This window comes from Aplidium turbinatum, chromosome 13, assembly GCF_918807975.1.
Source record: "Aplidium turbinatum chromosome 13, kaAplTurb1.1, whole genome shotgun sequence".
Classification (NCBI taxonomy): Eukaryota; Metazoa; Chordata; class Ascidiacea; order Aplousobranchia; family Polyclinidae; genus Aplidium; species Aplidium turbinatum.
Window position 1 is genome coordinate 14118444 of NC_137484.1, and position 17810 is coordinate 14136253.

General features: G+C 38.6%; 1 protein-coding gene across 1 annotated transcript in view; it reads left to right on the forward strand.

The window, feature by feature from the left end:
* Positions 1 to 277: 277 nt before the first annotated feature.
* LOC145781669 (E3 SUMO-protein ligase RanBP2-like) overlaps positions 278 to 17810 on the forward strand; it is a 36505-nt gene continuing 18972 nt past the window's right edge. The window contains exons 1-37 of the mRNA XM_082593344.1: positions 278 to 304; positions 1147 to 1227; positions 2729 to 2935; positions 3550 to 3681; positions 3909 to 4028; positions 4296 to 4412; positions 4562 to 4704; positions 5485 to 5611; positions 5756 to 6007; positions 6446 to 6578; positions 6873 to 7011; positions 7249 to 7423; positions 7736 to 7785; positions 7884 to 8007; positions 8361 to 8557; positions 8990 to 9104; positions 9280 to 9381; positions 9574 to 9691; positions 9977 to 10035; positions 10110 to 10196; positions 10721 to 10852; positions 11028 to 11174; positions 11299 to 11626; positions 12046 to 12164; positions 12536 to 12622; positions 13024 to 13168; positions 13497 to 13645; positions 13846 to 14004; positions 14083 to 14317; positions 14527 to 14595; positions 14688 to 14771; positions 14986 to 15126; positions 15463 to 15611; positions 15736 to 15867; positions 16149 to 16374; positions 16725 to 16799; positions 17691 to 17749. Coding sequence (XP_082449470.1) covers positions 278 to 304; positions 1147 to 1227; positions 2729 to 2935; positions 3550 to 3681; positions 3909 to 4028; positions 4296 to 4412; positions 4562 to 4704; positions 5485 to 5611; positions 5756 to 6007; positions 6446 to 6578; positions 6873 to 7011; positions 7249 to 7423; positions 7736 to 7785; positions 7884 to 8007; positions 8361 to 8557; positions 8990 to 9104; positions 9280 to 9381; positions 9574 to 9691; positions 9977 to 10035; positions 10110 to 10196; positions 10721 to 10852; positions 11028 to 11174; positions 11299 to 11626; positions 12046 to 12164; positions 12536 to 12622; positions 13024 to 13168; positions 13497 to 13645; positions 13846 to 14004; positions 14083 to 14317; positions 14527 to 14595; positions 14688 to 14771; positions 14986 to 15126; positions 15463 to 15611; positions 15736 to 15867; positions 16149 to 16374; positions 16725 to 16799; positions 17691 to 17749 — 4941 coding nt within the window. The remainder of the gene's footprint in view (positions 305 to 1146; positions 1228 to 2728; positions 2936 to 3549; positions 3682 to 3908; positions 4029 to 4295; positions 4413 to 4561; positions 4705 to 5484; positions 5612 to 5755; positions 6008 to 6445; positions 6579 to 6872; positions 7012 to 7248; positions 7424 to 7735; positions 7786 to 7883; positions 8008 to 8360; positions 8558 to 8989; positions 9105 to 9279; positions 9382 to 9573; positions 9692 to 9976; positions 10036 to 10109; positions 10197 to 10720; positions 10853 to 11027; positions 11175 to 11298; positions 11627 to 12045; positions 12165 to 12535; positions 12623 to 13023; positions 13169 to 13496; positions 13646 to 13845; positions 14005 to 14082; positions 14318 to 14526; positions 14596 to 14687; positions 14772 to 14985; positions 15127 to 15462; positions 15612 to 15735; positions 15868 to 16148; positions 16375 to 16724; positions 16800 to 17690; positions 17750 to 17810) is intronic.

A 17810-nucleotide genomic window follows, 5' to 3' on the forward strand; every position in this document is an offset into this window, starting at 1 on the left:
TCTTTCAATTTTTTCAGGGTACGAACTGAGGGTACGAACTGTTCAGGGTACGAACTAGGTTACACCCAACTTAAGTTCTATGGAATTTCACATGCAAACACTAATTGGCACTGGAAGTGATAGTTACAAGGCTTTTGAAAGTAGCTAATCTTTGCTCAGAAATTGGTCAATAAAAAAATTAACTTTATGCTGACGTAACTAGAACATCTTAGCTTGAAAGGTTATGGTTACCATTAGGGCCCGCAAAAGTCAATAAAATCAAAATTTTTTAAGGACCATGTGTGTCCACGAATCAAAGAATAAAGTTGTTTTCAGCACCTAGGGGAGTGTTTCTAAGAACTATATAGGTCAAAATAAAGTCAAAATTGACAATAAAGTCAAAATTTTCAATAAAGTCAAAATTTGTCAAATTATGGCTTTTGACAAACTTTTTGTGTTTCTTGAGAGTAAGTTTTGTCAAAATCCTCGTGGAAGCATTGTAAATCTGGAACTGCGACACAATTAAACCATATTAACCCATAAAAGCAGGAAATATGTCACAATGTCCACTTAGATCAGCAGTAACTTTTATCGCAAATTGTCCTTTGTTTATTCATTGTTACGTATTTAAATAATTCCTATAAAACACTCCCTTTTCACAAACGTGGTCTTTTTGGAAATCAACAATTTATATTTTAGGATTAGCCTACTGACATTTTGTAATACAAAAATGCCTTTAATCAAGCTAAATAGTCTTCAGCAAAAATTAGACAGATTTGTCGAGATTATGTTTGTCCATAAAACACCTTGACTTTTCAACAAAATATTAAAATCGACAAAATATTATGTTTGGGTAATTGGTATCAATTCAAGGAAAAACTGTGCCCTCTACAAATAAGCAATTTTGTTAGGTCAAAATAAAGTCAAAATTTGATAAAAATAAAAGTCAAAAAAAATTTTTTTTAGATCAAAATAAAAATGGCCCGTAGTTATCATATATAGTAGGCTAACTATAGCCATTACGTTTAATTTTGCCTAATCATTTTTCTCTCAGGTTGTGTGTTTAGTCATTTTTTGTGGTAAAATTGACAACAAATCTTTACATAAATTAGCACATTGGACAGTACGGTAGCTTACTCAAGTTTTGTTTGATCATATCTTTTTGAGGATTTCATCCTTAGCATGTCATCGATAGAAGATGTGTCAAAGATCATTGAAAACAGCATCAAGTCATCGAATCCACGAGAGGTACCAGTATTATTTTATTGGCAGAGGCTATATTTATCTTATATTTTGAATATAGTCTCTGAGGCTATATTTCCCTCTTTTCTCAAGCAAGAAGATGATCTCATTTTCAACTATGCACTCAGGCGTGTTTTGTAGGCTGACTGGCTCTATCTTTTTGTGCAAACATAGCGCCAAGTGTAAAGTTGTGCACGCTTTAATAAACTTATGAAGGTGGTAGCATTAAAAGCACGGTAAAGTAAAACCATTAAATAATACATGTAATAAAACTATTTTCTTGAAATAAGTATTGTTAATTTTTGCAGCCACAAAACTTACTCGTTGACAGTAAAAATAGAGTGCATAAAATCTGTTATTTTCGTAAACTTGGCTAGAAAATAACAGGGAAAGAAATTTGACCCAGTAACTTGGAGCAAACAGTTGTGCAGTAAAGATCACATACAAGTTCGTTCGGCAAACATAGTGAAACCGTTTGGCGAAAAGAAATTTATCAAGAGAAATTCTCCAACTAAAGGAAATTAAAAATATATAATTATTTATATTGTTACAGCTGGAAGCAGCAAAAAAGCATTATTATCAATAAAGTTTTAAAAAATGCTCATGGGTAGTGTCAAACTGCCAACGTTTGGAATCTGAGATCGATGCAGTCGCTATAAGCCATGGACATTCATGCTAAAATTTGTTGAGTTTACAGGTTATAAACGCAGTTTTTTGTTGTTAAGAGAAGGCGAGACAAAATACGTCATGCTTGAGTGAACAGGTGCATATGGCCTCTAAAGCTATATTTACAATATATGGTCAGAATAGCCGCTGCATATTTTATTATGTACATTTTTACAAAATCACAATTATTATTGCGTCACTTTAATTCTGCTCATATCTTTGCACACACAATGTAAAAAGCATGTTCACATTTTTGTTGTACATCAAGTTCATACAGTAAATGTTTGATGTAATGAAGACCGGGTTACAATTCAACAAATACCGTATTTATCCGTGTATAAGTCACAAAATTTTGCACCAAATCTTGCCCAAAAAGGTTGGAATGTGACTTATACACGAGGGTGCAACTTATACACAAGGTTCTGAACTTCTGACAAACAAATGCTACAGATCGCGCGTTAGCGCTGCTATTAAGCGTTGTTATTTTGCGTTTGAGGATTGCAAGCATCGCATTAACATGCTCACTGCACAGCATGCATGTGAATTTTAACGCGAACATCTCGCATGTGCGTGTGCGGCACGCTTGATTGCAATGAGAAAAAGGCACGTCTCGGCAAGCAAACACGTGGCGACATGAAAGTACGGCATTTTTTTATTTCAAAACTATTGTTTTTGCGAATTGATGATTGTTGCTTTTCAATAAAATTTGCTAAAAAAAAATTTTGTACCAATATTTGAGCCAAATTTTGGGGTGCGACTTATACACGAATGCGACTTATACATGGATAAATACGATAAACTAAAGGTATGGAAAAACGAATAATTTCTGACTTCTTTGCAGCTTGCACTAAAAGGATTATATTTTGGACGTTTGTGGCATAAAACCGGAAAATATAGTAATGCAGCAGAATGGATAGTTAAATATTTGCAAAAGTATGACAGAGATGCTCAAGCCCACAGACTACTGGGTGAATGCTATGAAAAAATGTCTGAATTTAAAGCGGCACTGGCAAGCTACAAGCAATCTTTGCACATTAAGCCTAATCAGGTTTGTTGGACCAATAAGATTTTCCATTATTTTGACTCACCAGTTTTTATTTGAAAAAAAAATCAAAAATGAGTAAACTCAATTAACATAATTGTAATTTAACAGAACTAGATCCGTTTCAACCTTATGTATGTATATAACTGGAATTACAATGTAACCAAATTAATTGAATATGCTACAATTATAGTAATATTATTGATTTTTTGATAAATTATGATAAGATTTTAGATTGTTGTGCAAATGTCAGCATTCCATGAATGCAATTTGAAAGTTGACTACTATTTTTTACTATTATATGAATATATAGTAGATTTGAATTGTAATACTGTAGGGAAGAGTTGGTGTTTTAGTAACCTAATATTATAAATATATTATATATACAAATACATTAATTTTTACTTGTGTTTTTAAGTACCTAAGTAGATTTTGTCAGCACTTTGTAGACCAAAGTCATTTCAAATACCAGCTAGTTTAACTAGTATTAGAAACGGTAATTGTCCTGATGATCACCCGAACTTTGCAGTATTCATTCCAATATCATTATATAAAAAATCTGTTAACTATTTATAATTTATTTAACAAATATTATAACATGTTTTTGTGAACTTTTCTAGTACGATTTGGTCGTGCATGTTGCTGAATTGTTTTTGAATCCCGGTCCAACTCAGAATCCCACAAAGGCCACAGTTTGGTTGGACAAAGCAACAGCTGCCTTGCCAGGGGATTCAACTGTTTTTAAAATGAAAGTATGCCTACTGTGTGTTTGTATGTTGATTCGATATGTTTTGTAGAAATTTGCATTGGGAATAGCTTTTCCTTCACTTTCATGCAGTTTAAATTTGCTTATTAAATCTACGTCAGGCTACTTTTCATTTTTGCAGTTTATATATAAAGTTAACATCAGTACTGGACTGGTACTTTGTGGATTGCTGTTTAAATAACTTTTGTTTAAAACATAGATGCATATTTGTAGATGGAACTTTTGCTTGCACAAGAAGCTTCTCCTCAAACACTAGAAGATGCTATTTTGAAAGAACTGAAGATAAACCCCAATGACCCATCACTTCACATTCAATACGTCACTTTTATGAAAGTAAATTTTAATATGTTTTTTGATTTCATAAATTTTGATTCTTACGATATGAAATTATGTAGCTTCTATAGGTACGGCATATTTCTGAATGAAAAAAATATTTAAATTTTAGCGATTATCGTTACAATAATTTGACATGATAGGCTATATAATATGTATCAGTAATGGAGTGAAAAACGCGTTGGTGGTGGACAGCTCTTACTGCCATGTCAAGTTTGACCAAGTGGTGACCAAAATTAGTAAAATATATTGTTCAATATATTTTAGACCCAAGAGCGAATTCGAGATGCGTACCTCTATTGCAACACTATCTCTAACATCCGTGATAGTGGTTCGTTTGAAAGCAACTACAAGTGGTGTTCTTGTGTGGTCAATACTTACAAGGTGGGCTGTTGTGGATAGGTTTCTTTACCTACTAGTTTGTACATGTACGGCGTACGCCAAAATGTCATGTAAAATGCTTGTAAACTTTGCATTTTATACCTTTTGACTTTTTAAGCACAAAATTTAACTTATTTTATATGGTATTATAGGATTTCATCGGTTCCTTAAAAGTGTCATCCATTTCACAAGAATATGTTCTGATCCACTGCCTTTTGCTGGAAGCACTCTCACGACTCATAACCCTCTGCATAGCAGAAAACAAGCAAACAAAAGCTTTTGAAAAGCTTCTTCTGTAAGAAAACTACAGTCTAGTTTTAATTTGAAGGTTTTGTTGGCGTGCTTGTTTGGTGTACTGAACGTCGGCCGACATAAACGCTGAAATGTTTTGACCTATAACTGAGTGATTAGAGTATTTTCCTCTGTAGCCATATACTATTATAGGTGGCCAACTGGCCATGGTTGTTGTTGAATCAATACCAGAAGACTTGAAAATTTAGTTCTACTTAGTTTAAGTTAATTGATATCTACAGCTGTTTTTCTAAGCATTTAAAAAGAAGATATCATTGGTGTATGATTTGTAGGAGCTCACACTGTGGCGTCTGGTGATTTAGATGGTATTTTGAGCGAAGTATATTTCATTGGGTGCTTGGTGGTATTATGATACTTAAGTGCAATAGTCCTCGCTTATTAAGCCAAAGGCCAATACGCCCATCGCCCACCTGCTTATTAAGCCCAATTTGGTCCTGTCTGGAATTACTGAATGTATATAAGTGACAGAGAATCTTACCCCGCTTAATAAGCCCATAATCCAGTCCCGAAGTGAGCTTAATAAGTGGGAATTACTGTATGGTCATATATTTTAGTCATAGATCCAGGGCCATAGTGTTGAGCTGGTAAACACACAGTTACAGTACTGCCAAATGATCAATTCCGCTGTACTTGCAGCAGTGAGTAGAAGATTGGTGCGCCTACGTTTCACTTCGCACAAGGCAACGCCACTTTTTACGTAGAATATTGAAAACATTGTTTCTAAGATTTTTTTCAGTGAAACTCAACTGTACTTTTTGTTTAGAATGGACCAATACCTACTCCATGTGTCTAATGGTAATGTGACGAATGACTGGAAAATGGTAGTAGAAGAAATGAAAGGACAAATTTCCTGGCATATTGCCACTCTCCTCATTCACCAAGCCAACGTAGCTGTACCTCAGGACCTGGTAACTTTAGCTTTCTAAAATCAATATAAAATACGTACAATATATGGATTAATTGGATTATGGAAGCACTGTAGTTTTGTACATAGGCGTTTAATTTTCTGTTGATATATCTCACTGCATGTTTAGAATCACCTTTCCTGGAAAGAAGCGGTAAAACTGGCCACCTTCTTCTACTCATACAGTCTGTCAAAGCCGCTACCAACATTATACTCAGCATGGGCCGTTCATTGCGGAAAGTCATTGCCAATGCTTCCCTTGCGTTTGCAAAAAAATGCAAGTGTTCGTTTAAGCCAGTGCAGTCACATGATTCGGCTTCTAGCAAACAAAGCGGGTGAATCATGGAAAATGACGGTCGCTTCAATTGAGGGTTCAGAATCGGTGAGTTATGAACTATAAGCCTGCTGGCATGAAATTGTTGCATCTTGACAATAACTCCTTTCACACCAGCTTTTCAGACCATCGCAGGGTTGGCCAGTTTTTCACCTCATCATACCCTCTCAACCGATCACAAGCCTCTGCACCTTTCCTCTCCAACTTAACACTGCACTTGTCCTTTTTATAAATTTTTTCAGCTCAACCATTATATCTTCCTCTATCACCATACAGTTTAAAAACCAATATATGTTTTAACGAATCCTTACCATTGTTTTTTTTTTGCGCATCCCTGCGCGCATCTTCCCAAATACCCAAACCTGTTCGTTTTACACTGGTTGTTTGCAGATGTTGAATTTATATGAAAAGAACGGATATTTCTAGCTGGTAAGCGCATCCAAAATGGCCGTCGCGTCGTGATTCATTTTGAATTCTATTTTTTAGATTGGTTACATCGTGTTTGGACAGTTGTTTGGTCAGTCCAGAGATGACCACTCTTCATTCTTATGCAGCGGCCAGGTCTTGACAGACACCATTGAAGTTCCTTCGATATCTGCCATGCTGCAATACGACGAGAGTAAGTCCTTTACTCTGAATTTCATGGTATATATTAAAACATTTAATTTGCAAATCTCAAATTAAAAGTCCCTTTGAACGGAATGGCCCGTTTCGGTGTACAGGTAGCCTATTCGTTGTCGCCGCTTCGGAGATGATCGTCTCCGTGCGCCTGTTTCAGAAATGACCGTTTCGGCGCGGACGTTCGCGAGAGTCCAAAATGGCATTTTTTAGAACGTCGGTTCGAAACGGCCGCGCCGCAATAGTGTAGACTGCATTTGACCGTTAGCGATTTTAAGATGTGGCTTACTTGTAGATGTGGCTCTATGCCAAGACTTGAAGATGCTCGTGTGGTTGGGAATGAAGTGGATGGAACTGGAAGGTTTTGTCGATTTCCTTCCTTGGACTGTAAAGGCATTCCCCAATCTAAAACTGACTTCAGGAGCATCAAGGTAGTTCAGATTTATACTCTCGAGTACAGCATTACTTTTTTCGTCAGTGATGTACCTGCGCCCCTCGGCAACAGAGACAGCTTGTAGTTCTCCAACTGACAAAACCAATCCATATTGAAGCCCACTGTATGCAGTTGCGTATCCAAATTTTGTAGTGTGTTATTTATTGTCAGACGATTAAGAATCATTATGAAACCGATATTGGCATCCGTCCTGTCACGAGTGATTCTGTGTTTCCAGCTCGGCTGTCTTGACAATGAATGTTCTCGACGTTGAAGCCTTCATTGCCTCCTGTGTTTTCACCACGGATAAAAAGTCTACCGTGTGGAAGGATCTCAGCAGCAGCGATGAGTTTGTCTTGTTATGCGCCGACATGCCTCTGGTGCTCTGTCGGCGTTTGACCACAGAACTGCAGGTCATTTGTAGTTGCATTTTATTGAAAAGTTGGTTCGATTTAGTTATTTGACAATGCACTGCGTGTTGCTTAAAACATGCTTTTTACAAAGCAAAAACTTATCACGGTAGTAGAATTGTCTTTCAGGAAAATGTGCAATATTTCATGTGTTATTTAAGCTGAAAACAAAAGTTTGGTACGATTTATTCTATTATAACAAAGAAAACTTTTTATTGTTTGACATTACATTGAAAGGGCTGATTCATTTCCTTGTTACTGACGACCGAAGTTATTGTATCAACTCTTGCTGAAAAACCTTTGATTTATTTTCAGGACAAATGGTGGGATTGCGCATGCAGCATATCACGACCTTCAAGATTAAGGTATATACTTGATTAATTCCGATGTTTTACGTTAATCTAGAAAATCACAAAAAGCACCTGTATGGCTAACATTTTCATGCAACTACACATTGTTTCAGTGCAAAGGTTGCCTCGAAATTGAAGCCGGTAATGCAACGCGGCTTACAGTGCTTGCGGGGAATTGGCAACCACGGTTTGGAAATAACACTCGTAGTAAAACTGGCCAAGTATTTTGCAGCTAAGGTTTGTCATTTTTCAATCAATTGTATACTGTACGAAACACATATTTATTATTATTATAACTTTTCTTGGAGATTATTGGTGAAATATTTATCCGCAGTTAAACTCCAAACGAAATATTTGAATTACTTAAGATAACTTTGCCATGTTTGTAGATGTTTCATTTATTTACCGTCTTGTCGATCAGTTTGAGACAAAACTCGTTGCGTTTTGTGTAATCTCAACGAGCACAGTTTTCAAAAGCTGCAACTTTGTGAGTTGGTTAAGAGTTTAACCTCTGTGGTCACATCGCTCATGCTTTTAACTGAAAGTTTGTTTAACCAATACCGTTAAAATTAATATTGAAACATGCTCAGGCCTTGGCTATGCTTGAGAAGAACATCGGTGCATCCACTGCCTGGTTTGCTTACCAGCGAAGGTCTGCCATGTACTGGGCACTCGCAATCCCGGAGCTTGTTCGGCTTTCGGAAGGCGTGACCACCAGTCAAACCGCAACCAAGGATAGTCTCTTTCCAACGGTGTTCTCGGAACCATCTGAACAAAACGCTAAAAAGTGAATATTTTTGCCTAAGTTCAAAGTGGAAACAATGAATAGAGACGTGCTGTGAATTTTTTATTGGTGTGTTTTGCCAACTATTTTGTATGTGAAAGTAAAAATATACTTTATGATATCCTAGTTGTTTTCTATTAATGCTTGAAGCTAAGGAAGCAGTTCGAAGTTTATTCTATTACCCTACTTTTGCCAATTCTTCAGTAAAGATATTATCTCTTTTAAGATACCCTAGCTTTTTTCTATCATTTCGTCAAGCTAGTTTTAACGGTCATTTTTTCATCTTACGGATTTTTCCCCCGCTGGCTCGAGGCTTGGTTCGTTTTACTCGAAATCGCTTCTCCGTCGATCACGACCTTTTGCAATCTGCACCTCTCTCCAATCCAATGCTGAAGCCTATAGCGATTCATTAACAAACAATATGTTGCGTTTTAGCTTTTTGTCTGAAGCGTACATGTGCCACGGTGAGTTAGCTGCTCAGGAGCAAAAGAATGATGAAGCTTTGTCCTTTTACGGGAAGGCAACCATACCACAAGCTTCTTTTTGTCAGGTTTGTGGTGTTTTACAAACAAGAATTGTGTATTTTTGAAATTAGGATTCTCCGAATAGAAATTTGGAGTAATCCAATTTATTAACAAGAAATTGTCTATTGTAATGTGGTGGTTTAAACAGAACAATTTATTGTGTTTTGTGGAGGACAGGAACTTACTTTTTGTTCGCTTCAGGCTCACATATATAAGCAAATGTACGAAAAGCTGCTTAACTCAAGTGCGTCGGAGGCACCTCTCATTGATGTGGACAGAAAAATGGAACTATACATGAAGAAGGTAAACTAATCGATTTTGTGGCATGGTGCCTTTAAAAAGTGTTGTTGTTTTTTTTCAGCACTTATGTCACAACTTTGACTTACCATACACAAGCTGTAAACACATTTTCGTTCTCTGGTCCTACAGTACAATCCCACCCGTGCAGTCAATGCGAAGTTGTCGCACTCAAATAACACTTTTTTCTGTATCAAGCATCGACACTTTCTCGAGGTGACACTGGGTCGTCTTCACGAGTACCCCGACGATAGTTTACACGAAAAAACAGTCAGGCTGCTTAGAAGTCCTCATGTCAGCCCTCCAAGATTATCCGGTGAGAAGACCTTCTAACTTTGTGACCTTTAGTAACCTGGGTAACAAGTGTGTACTGTTCAATAACCTTCATTGGTGACCTCAAGTAACCTGTGTATTAATAATTTCCATTAGCGACTTGCAATAGCTTCTTGGGTTAAAATCGCCCCGCGTCTTTCATAATTGAATGCGCCTGTTTATCAGCCTGTTACCAATATTACTCAATCAAGATTTAACATAGGTCCATTTTTCGCTGTCTTAGTCTAAAATTCTATGATACAAAGCAATAGTTCTATTTTACTTGCAGTAAATCGTTCTGTCAATGACTCAATGATATCTGGACCCAGCAAGCAATCCACTCCCAAGGTTTGAGCTTTTTCTCTGACTTGAAGTGTTTTAAATTGAAAATATTGAAATGACGTTTACGTCCTATTTTCCAGATGAAAGATTCTTCAGACAGTGCGTTGTCCCACCTGGTGGAAAAGGAAACAGTCACAAATCTCGTCGACACTATTACGACCTTGACTGTACGTTTTGCATGATATGAGTGAAACGCCCCTAAAGAGCAGTTGTTTGTTATTTGTGATTATCATCATGTCGCTACCATTTTATGTTAAATTATATTCTATCATATTCGGTTGGATATTCATCATCATCATTATGTTCCTTCCTCGTATTTAGGATCGGATACAATGCGCCATTGTTCTCGACCATGAGCTGTTCGTACGAACAGCTGGATATTAGACTCGCGCAAATACGCTGAAGTTAGATTTAATCTTTAATTCTTTTCGTGTCGTCATAAATTTCATATGAACGATGTTTTACGAGTTTGATTTGAATAAGATCTACTATCATGTCGTCTATCTTCTCAAATTGTGCAACTGCAATTATCTAGTTGTCAAAATTTGATTGGCCAACAACAAATGTTGTCATACCAAGAACAGCCAATGAGCAACCGGAAATTGATTGCGGTAGTTTTTGTTAGATCTGTTTTGTTTTTTACAAGTTTCTGTAGCGTTTGGTATTTAATTAAGAAATTGATCTTTCGCAGTCTGCGTTGTCGAGTCTTCAAATGGAGATGGGTTACCTCCGGGAGGAAAACCGCATGATGAGACAATCGTCTCCGGTTGCGTCGTACAACCATTCTCCTCATCCCAACGCCATGATGAGCAGGCACAGTCAGGTGTTGTTAGAGAATAATTGCTTTTTCACCATTATGAAGTTAAAAATTTATTTTAATGACGTTTGGGGAAACTGATTTTTCAATAAGGTTTTATAAGAACGTCTTGGTAAAACCTATTTTCTTCATCATCGTGAAGTTAGGAGTTCTGTTTCAATGTCCTTATTTGTGTTTCCAGCCTTTCACCCCACCGATGTATTACTCCCAAGATGCTCAAAGACAGGTCGCCACACCCCAACGATCCTACATGCCGCCAAATGCTGCGTCTTATCCTGTGCTGGGAGGCGATGGCTTACCTGTCCCCTCCAACCAAATGCAGGCTCAGGTATGCGGACGTCTGTGCGACTGGATGGCTTTTTTGTAGATTTTACATACTTTGGCATAAAAACAAGTAAGAACAGTTTTATTCTGCTTGTTTTTGTATCAAAATTTGTTATTTCTTTTAACAGCAACGTTCCTATCTGGAGGCTTATCAGCAGCAACAACAGCGCCAGGGTCTGGCCCAATACAACTCTGGTCTTTCCTCTCCATATGTGCAGAATTATTCCTACCAAGGCTATCCAGACAAGAATGCATTGATGAGCAACGAGTACAGAAGTACAGGATATGCCAAACCTGCCAGTGATCCAACCGGCCAAGAATACCCTGGCTCCTATAGTCCTCATGTGGCTGCTGCACAAGGATATTCGGGATCACACCCTACCAACACCACACCTGCTACCGTTTCGTCTAATCAACCATCAAATAACGTACTGGCAGCGACTCTGCAAAGCAAAGGTAAATAATTAATTGTATGTGATGATGTATGCAAATATTACCACCCATTTAACGTCTGCGGGCGTTGAATCAATGTAAAAATGTCGAATTTGTTGTCTGGGCACGTACCATAAAATCAAAAATTAATCTTACATCGTTTCAAAGTCTGATGACGTTGAAGCAATGAAACAAATAAGCTACTTTTGTCAGCTAGATCACTTTTTTCGTTATGTGCCTGACTGTTAATAATAATACTATGTTACTATCCTATCCAGTTCCTGCACCAAAAGCTTTTTCGTACTGATGTGCCTTACCAGTCATCTTCGCACCCATGCACGCCAACCACATACTAAAACCTGTTTCAGACTCGTTGGTCGTCTTCGGAAACGAAGGGCGAACATCATCATTATATCCAATGCATAAAATCACTTTTCTTGCAGACACATATGCTCTGCAGCAGAAGTTCGGTACCATGTTGGCTGGCTTGCAAAGACCAACAGCAAGTTATGTGGACAGCTCTAATCAAGAACAAGGCTTACGACAACCGAGCACGACCGGGGTAACGCATTACTGCTGATGATGATCTGATGAAGTCTCGATAGCATTTCTTTTTATATGTTTACTCCTAATATGCTTTTCTGCCCATTTTTTTTATGTATTTGGCAATAATGTGAGGTGTAGGCTACATGTACATTGTACACTGAGCACTACAGTCATCATTGACACGGATTATGCGATTATCCGCTATGTAAGTTACTGCACTCGTCTGAATATATATATTAATAGTCCTCTGCTAACTATCCCGCCGTTATTAATACACGTATCGCCGTATGGTCAGCAGACTCGTGAACAAACCGGTGAATAATTAGGCACGTTTGTTTTGCGTTTAAAACGTCTTGAATTAACGTTTCTGTCACTTCCTGTTTACAGGCGGAACCGCCCTCAACTCCCGTCAATCAAACTGTCCCATCTCCAACGACTAATGTTGCTCAACAGTCATTGATCCAGCAACTTCTGGTTGGTATTGTGCTGGATATTTTGTAGTGTTGTATGCTTACTTTTTTCTTTGCAGCCACTCAGCCAGCAAAACCCGGGCTTTTTATATTGATTCAATGTCTTCAGACGTTGCTGGTTGGGTACTGTGTTGCTTTTGATACCTGAAAGTGCAATTCTTGGTTGTGGAAGCCATAACTTTATGTAACGCATTGCTTGACGTCTGCGTGGCCGAGTGGTGAGGTCGTTGGATTGACGCTCGTAAAGACCTCAGCTCGACTCCCGTAAAGAGCACAAAGTGTTTTGGCATTACACATTAATGAAGGCAAACCAAAGGATTGGCTTTCTTGCCTCTCCGTCTGTCTTGGCTATTTTTTCTGTGCAAATCTTAAATTGATAATTAATAATAAAAAATTGCTTTGCAGCAAGATGGAAAAGTGTCAATATCAACGACTCCAGTAGCGAAGAAAGAAATCAGGCAAGAACCCAAAGCTCTTCTGAGCACTCCAGTTGTTACCAAACCAGACGAGGTTCAATTCCTCCACAAATTCGTCTCTTCAAAATCACCAGGTTCGTCACGTGTGAGGTTTGCAACGTCACAAATAGGCACTGCCCGTGACGCATTAGCAAAGAGAGCGACAAAAATTTTAACCAAAACGGGTTTTGTTAATAGGCAATTCTCCTTTCTTATAGAAGTCAATTCGATAAAAACTTGTTGACTTGAATCGTAGTTTCGAAAGTTTTTTTTTGTTCTAACACTGCTTTGGTGGGACAGATAGATGTTTTCAGACAGCGTTTTTTACGTTGAACGTCTGCAGACAATGAATCAATGTAAAAGAACTGCTGATTTGCTGTTTGGGTTGGTTGAATGTATGATCTTTTTTGAATCATTGTTCAGGCGTCAACATGAAGTTTCAGTCTCCTGAGCAAATGGATCGTGAGAATCAGGAACTGAACGCTCTGGAACAAGCAGACGCTGACACATCGCAGAACAACGATACCGGACCTCATTTTGATCCGGTCATTCCACTGCCGGATCTGGTGGAGGTAAATATCAATTAATTATTAAGTGATATTTCACGTTTACATCAAACAGGCTACTTTGCAAGTGGATATTTTTCCCTGTATGCTCTTACAATTTCTATTTTGAATTCAGCATTGGCGGGAATTGCTTTTTTTGGCTTGTTCAGAACTAGCATCAAAAGTTGTTGTGCGTAATTTCTAAACCATCGAGTTCGTTGCTGCAGGTGAAGACGGGCGAGGAAAATGAAGACGTCATATTTTCTGAAAGGTGCAAGTTGTATCGCTTTGCTGATGACCAATGGAAGGAGAGAGGACTCGGACTGATGAAGCTTCTGAAGAATCATACAACTGGAAAATCGCGGCTTGTCATGCGTAGGGAGCACGTAAGCATTACCCACAATTTCAAGCTAGGCAAGCGTCGTACGATTTGATGACCTCCTCTTTTCTCCTTTTTTTTTCAGGTTTTAAAGTTGTGCTGCAACCATAACATCGTGCAAACCACGTCATTGGCGCCGCTGGTCTCCTGCGACAGAGCGATGACCTGGCACGCACGAGACTTCGCCGACGGTGAAACAGTTCATGAAAAGTTTACTGCCAAGTTCAAAACCGTGGAAATCGCCGAAAGGTTCCGTGACGCTGTGAACAAGGAAGCTTCGAGTATTCCAGATCCCGAGCGTTCTGACGTCCAACCACCAGGTAGGTACTTCTACATTCAGGTCATCAATCTAATTAATCTTTCAACAAAGATTGCTCAGTGTTTTTCTTACCTATTACCATTTTCTACGTTTTTTGTTAAAAAAAAATGTAATTTTTACATTGATTCAACCTCTACAGACAACACCTTTGTTTTGGCTGAGGTAGATGTGGCCTCCGTCCTTATTGTTAATTTTGTGTTTTGTCGTCAGTTCCTGTGGCCAGTTTCACTTCTCCATTTGCTGCGCAACAATCAAGCAAGCCAACGACTTCGCAAATTCGTAAGTGTATACTGTTTGTTGGATGCTTTCATCAAACCCACTTTTTCGCTGAATAGCAGCTTCAATGATTCTATCAATTTGTTTTCATCCAGTTGATACCGCCGCTGCAAAGTTCAAATTCGAAATGCCAAAACCAAGTCCCATAGTCCAAGCCCCAGCAGTTAACGCAGAAACGGGTGAGGGATAGTGCACCAATTTTTCAAAGGAAGTAAAATTTCATCTAAATTTAAGACCTTTCCTGAAGCATTTCGTTTCACTACATATCACGACTAAATTGGTGAATTAGATTTTTGACTTTGTTCTTGGGTACACCGCTCAAACGCGAAGGTGATCTAACAACAATAACGCGCTCTATGAATGCTGCAACCAATTGTTTTCTTTTTTTTACAGAGCAAGCCAAGCCATCTCCATTCAGCAACATTGCTAGCGCAATGTCATCCTTTGGTGGTTCTGGTCTAACGAGTGGTGGCTTCAAGTTTGTCGCCCCGTCATATAGCCATGGAGATTCTAAAGACTCGTCGATCTACAACAGTGGGTGGCTTTTAGTGAAATAAAATTCGTTAATTTAGTCGATTGCTTGATTGCATCTTTATCTTCGGAATGAGAAAGCCTCTTTGGGTGCTTTGACGAAGGTCCGGTCAACGAGATTGACAGAGCAAAGTTTCCTCTTGTTGTCAGTCAAGTATTTTTATCAACAGGTTTCGCTGAAGAGAGAGCTCTTGAAGTTCCTCAAGCGCACATCAAGAGAAGCGCACCAAAAAGTTTACCTTTTCACATTACCGGGTCCATGCCAGTCCAGCCATTTTTTTGACTCTGAAAGCCAAACTGATGTTGCAATCAGTAAGTCAAATTCCTCTTTTGCTTCAGATACCCCTGCTCCAGAGGAAGGTGAAGAGGATGCTTCTGGATCAAAGGATCCCGAAGAGGAGGTTGATGATGATGGTGGGCCACATTTTGAACCGATTGTTGATCTTCCCAAACTCGTCACGTTGCCAACTGGGGAAGAAAATGAAGAGGTAAGATTCATCATCCTCCAAGCTCAGTTTTGTCCCCACTGGTGGGATTGACCGAATCTTTTCTTGAATTGCAATTCCACCAAACCTTTTTTGATATGTCCCGAATCGACTCCGTGTTGCTTAGGTTATTTTCCAACGAAGAGCAAAACTTTTCCGATACGTTGCACCTGAATGGAAAGAGAGAGGACTGGGTGACATGAAGATCCTCAAACACAAAACGACCGGAAAATACAGAATCGTGATGAGAAGAGAACAGGTGACAATTGCCTTTTTCTTAAAATAGCCTTTTTCGCTTGTTCTCTTTTTGACGAATTCTTGCGATTATAAGTAACCGCTTTGTACTTAGCGGTAGCTTTTCATTGAATTGTTGTTTTACGATCAGTTTCAGTTGTAATTGTTTTGGAACGAGTCACATAAGATGCAAGCAAACTATTTCGAAGCTACTCATACGTCCTACACGACAAGCAGTACTTGAAATGAATGCAACATAAAATCAATCGACGTAAAAGCTTTTTAACACTGATCTAACAAACCAAGGTTTTGAAGATATGCGCCAACCACCATATACAAAGCGGGATGCGCATAGAACCCCAGGGTTCTTTGGGAACCGCTTGGATTTGGTCTGCAATGGACTTTTCCGACTCAATCGACGAGCCGGTCAAGGAAACTTTCGCAATTAAATTCAAAACTACGGATTTCGCGAAGGAATTTTATGGCAAATTTATAGACGGAACGAACGCCGGGAATGCGAGTATTGGAAAAGGTACGTCTACAGACGTTGAATCAATTTAAAAAATGACTCATTTGTTGGCTGCGTTGCCATCGGAGTATCTGTGTCATCGTTGTTTGAAGGTTCTTTTCGTTTTAACCCAGTCAGCAAAGCTGGTCCTTTTTACATTGATTCAACGTCTGCAGACGATGAATCAATGTAAAAAGGACGTTTTGCTGGCTAGGAAAGATAAACTGATGTGTCATAAAACTGACTTGTGACGTCAGCATAAAGGAAACAGTTAAGATTTTGGTTAAAATTTTTTCTCACGTTGGCCCCATATTCTATCTCATACTGATTGTGCTTTTGCGTACGATTACATCAACTTACCTTTTCCATGCCAGGTTCCAGCTCACCATGTCAAACTGGGGACGCATTGCACAAGGAGGTTCCTGTAGCACAACCGACTGATGAGCCAGGTAAGCCTGCTCTGGAAAGGTGCCACTGCACAAACTGTGTTGCATCCAACACCCCTGCTCTGGTGGTACCTAATGCTTGAGAGATCTTGTCATGACCGATCCCCCATCTGCCACGACGTTTCGACTTTGTTTGAGTCAGTGGGTCTCTTGCTAGGTTGCGCCAGTTTTGCTGTATAGCCCAGGCCCGGGAGCAACAAAACTAAAATAAAAATAAGTTTTATCGAACTCACAACGAAGCTTCTTATAGTTTGAGACTTGCAGCTGGACATCATGTCGCTGTAATATTTTAATGTGTTTATTAGTTTTTGAGCATTAATTTAATCCGCAAATTTGTGTAGAGTTCAGTTCAGTTTATTTTTGTTTTGTTGGCGAAAAATAAAAAAACAAAAATATACGAAAACACAAATAATTCGCACAACAAGGATGGCAGCGAAAGACCAAAAGGTCACCAACGTCAGCTGCCACCCAAACATTTAAACAAAAGGGCTTTGGAGCCGGCATAGAGGGCTTTGGAGCCGAGCATACGAGAGGGCTTTGGAGCCGGCATAAAAACGAAATTGAAATAATATACGACATCATTAATAGTTGCCCTTGATCAGTAATCACCCCAAATTTAAAGTCTTACGAAAAAACAGACACACAACAACTATCCAATAATTAACAACACCAGCCAATAATTATCAATTTTGTGATGGGTTGCTATTAAATTATGTGAAATCAGCCAATAGCAATAGCATCTCATGAAATTGATTGGAGCTGGAGCTTTCTATCAAACAACTGGCTTCAGCTCCATTTGAAAATACAAAGCTCCGGCTCCAAAGCTCTGTAATAAGTAGAACTAAGCGTTACTCGATTGTTATCGCAACTAAGTTATTCTTCAATTATTTAAAGCTAAAACTGGATTCAACTTCGGAGTCAGCACGGCGCCAAAATTCGGATTTGGTGAAGCTGTAAGTATATAGTTTATGATAACGTATACTTCGTATACAACTATACATAGCTTGGTGCAAA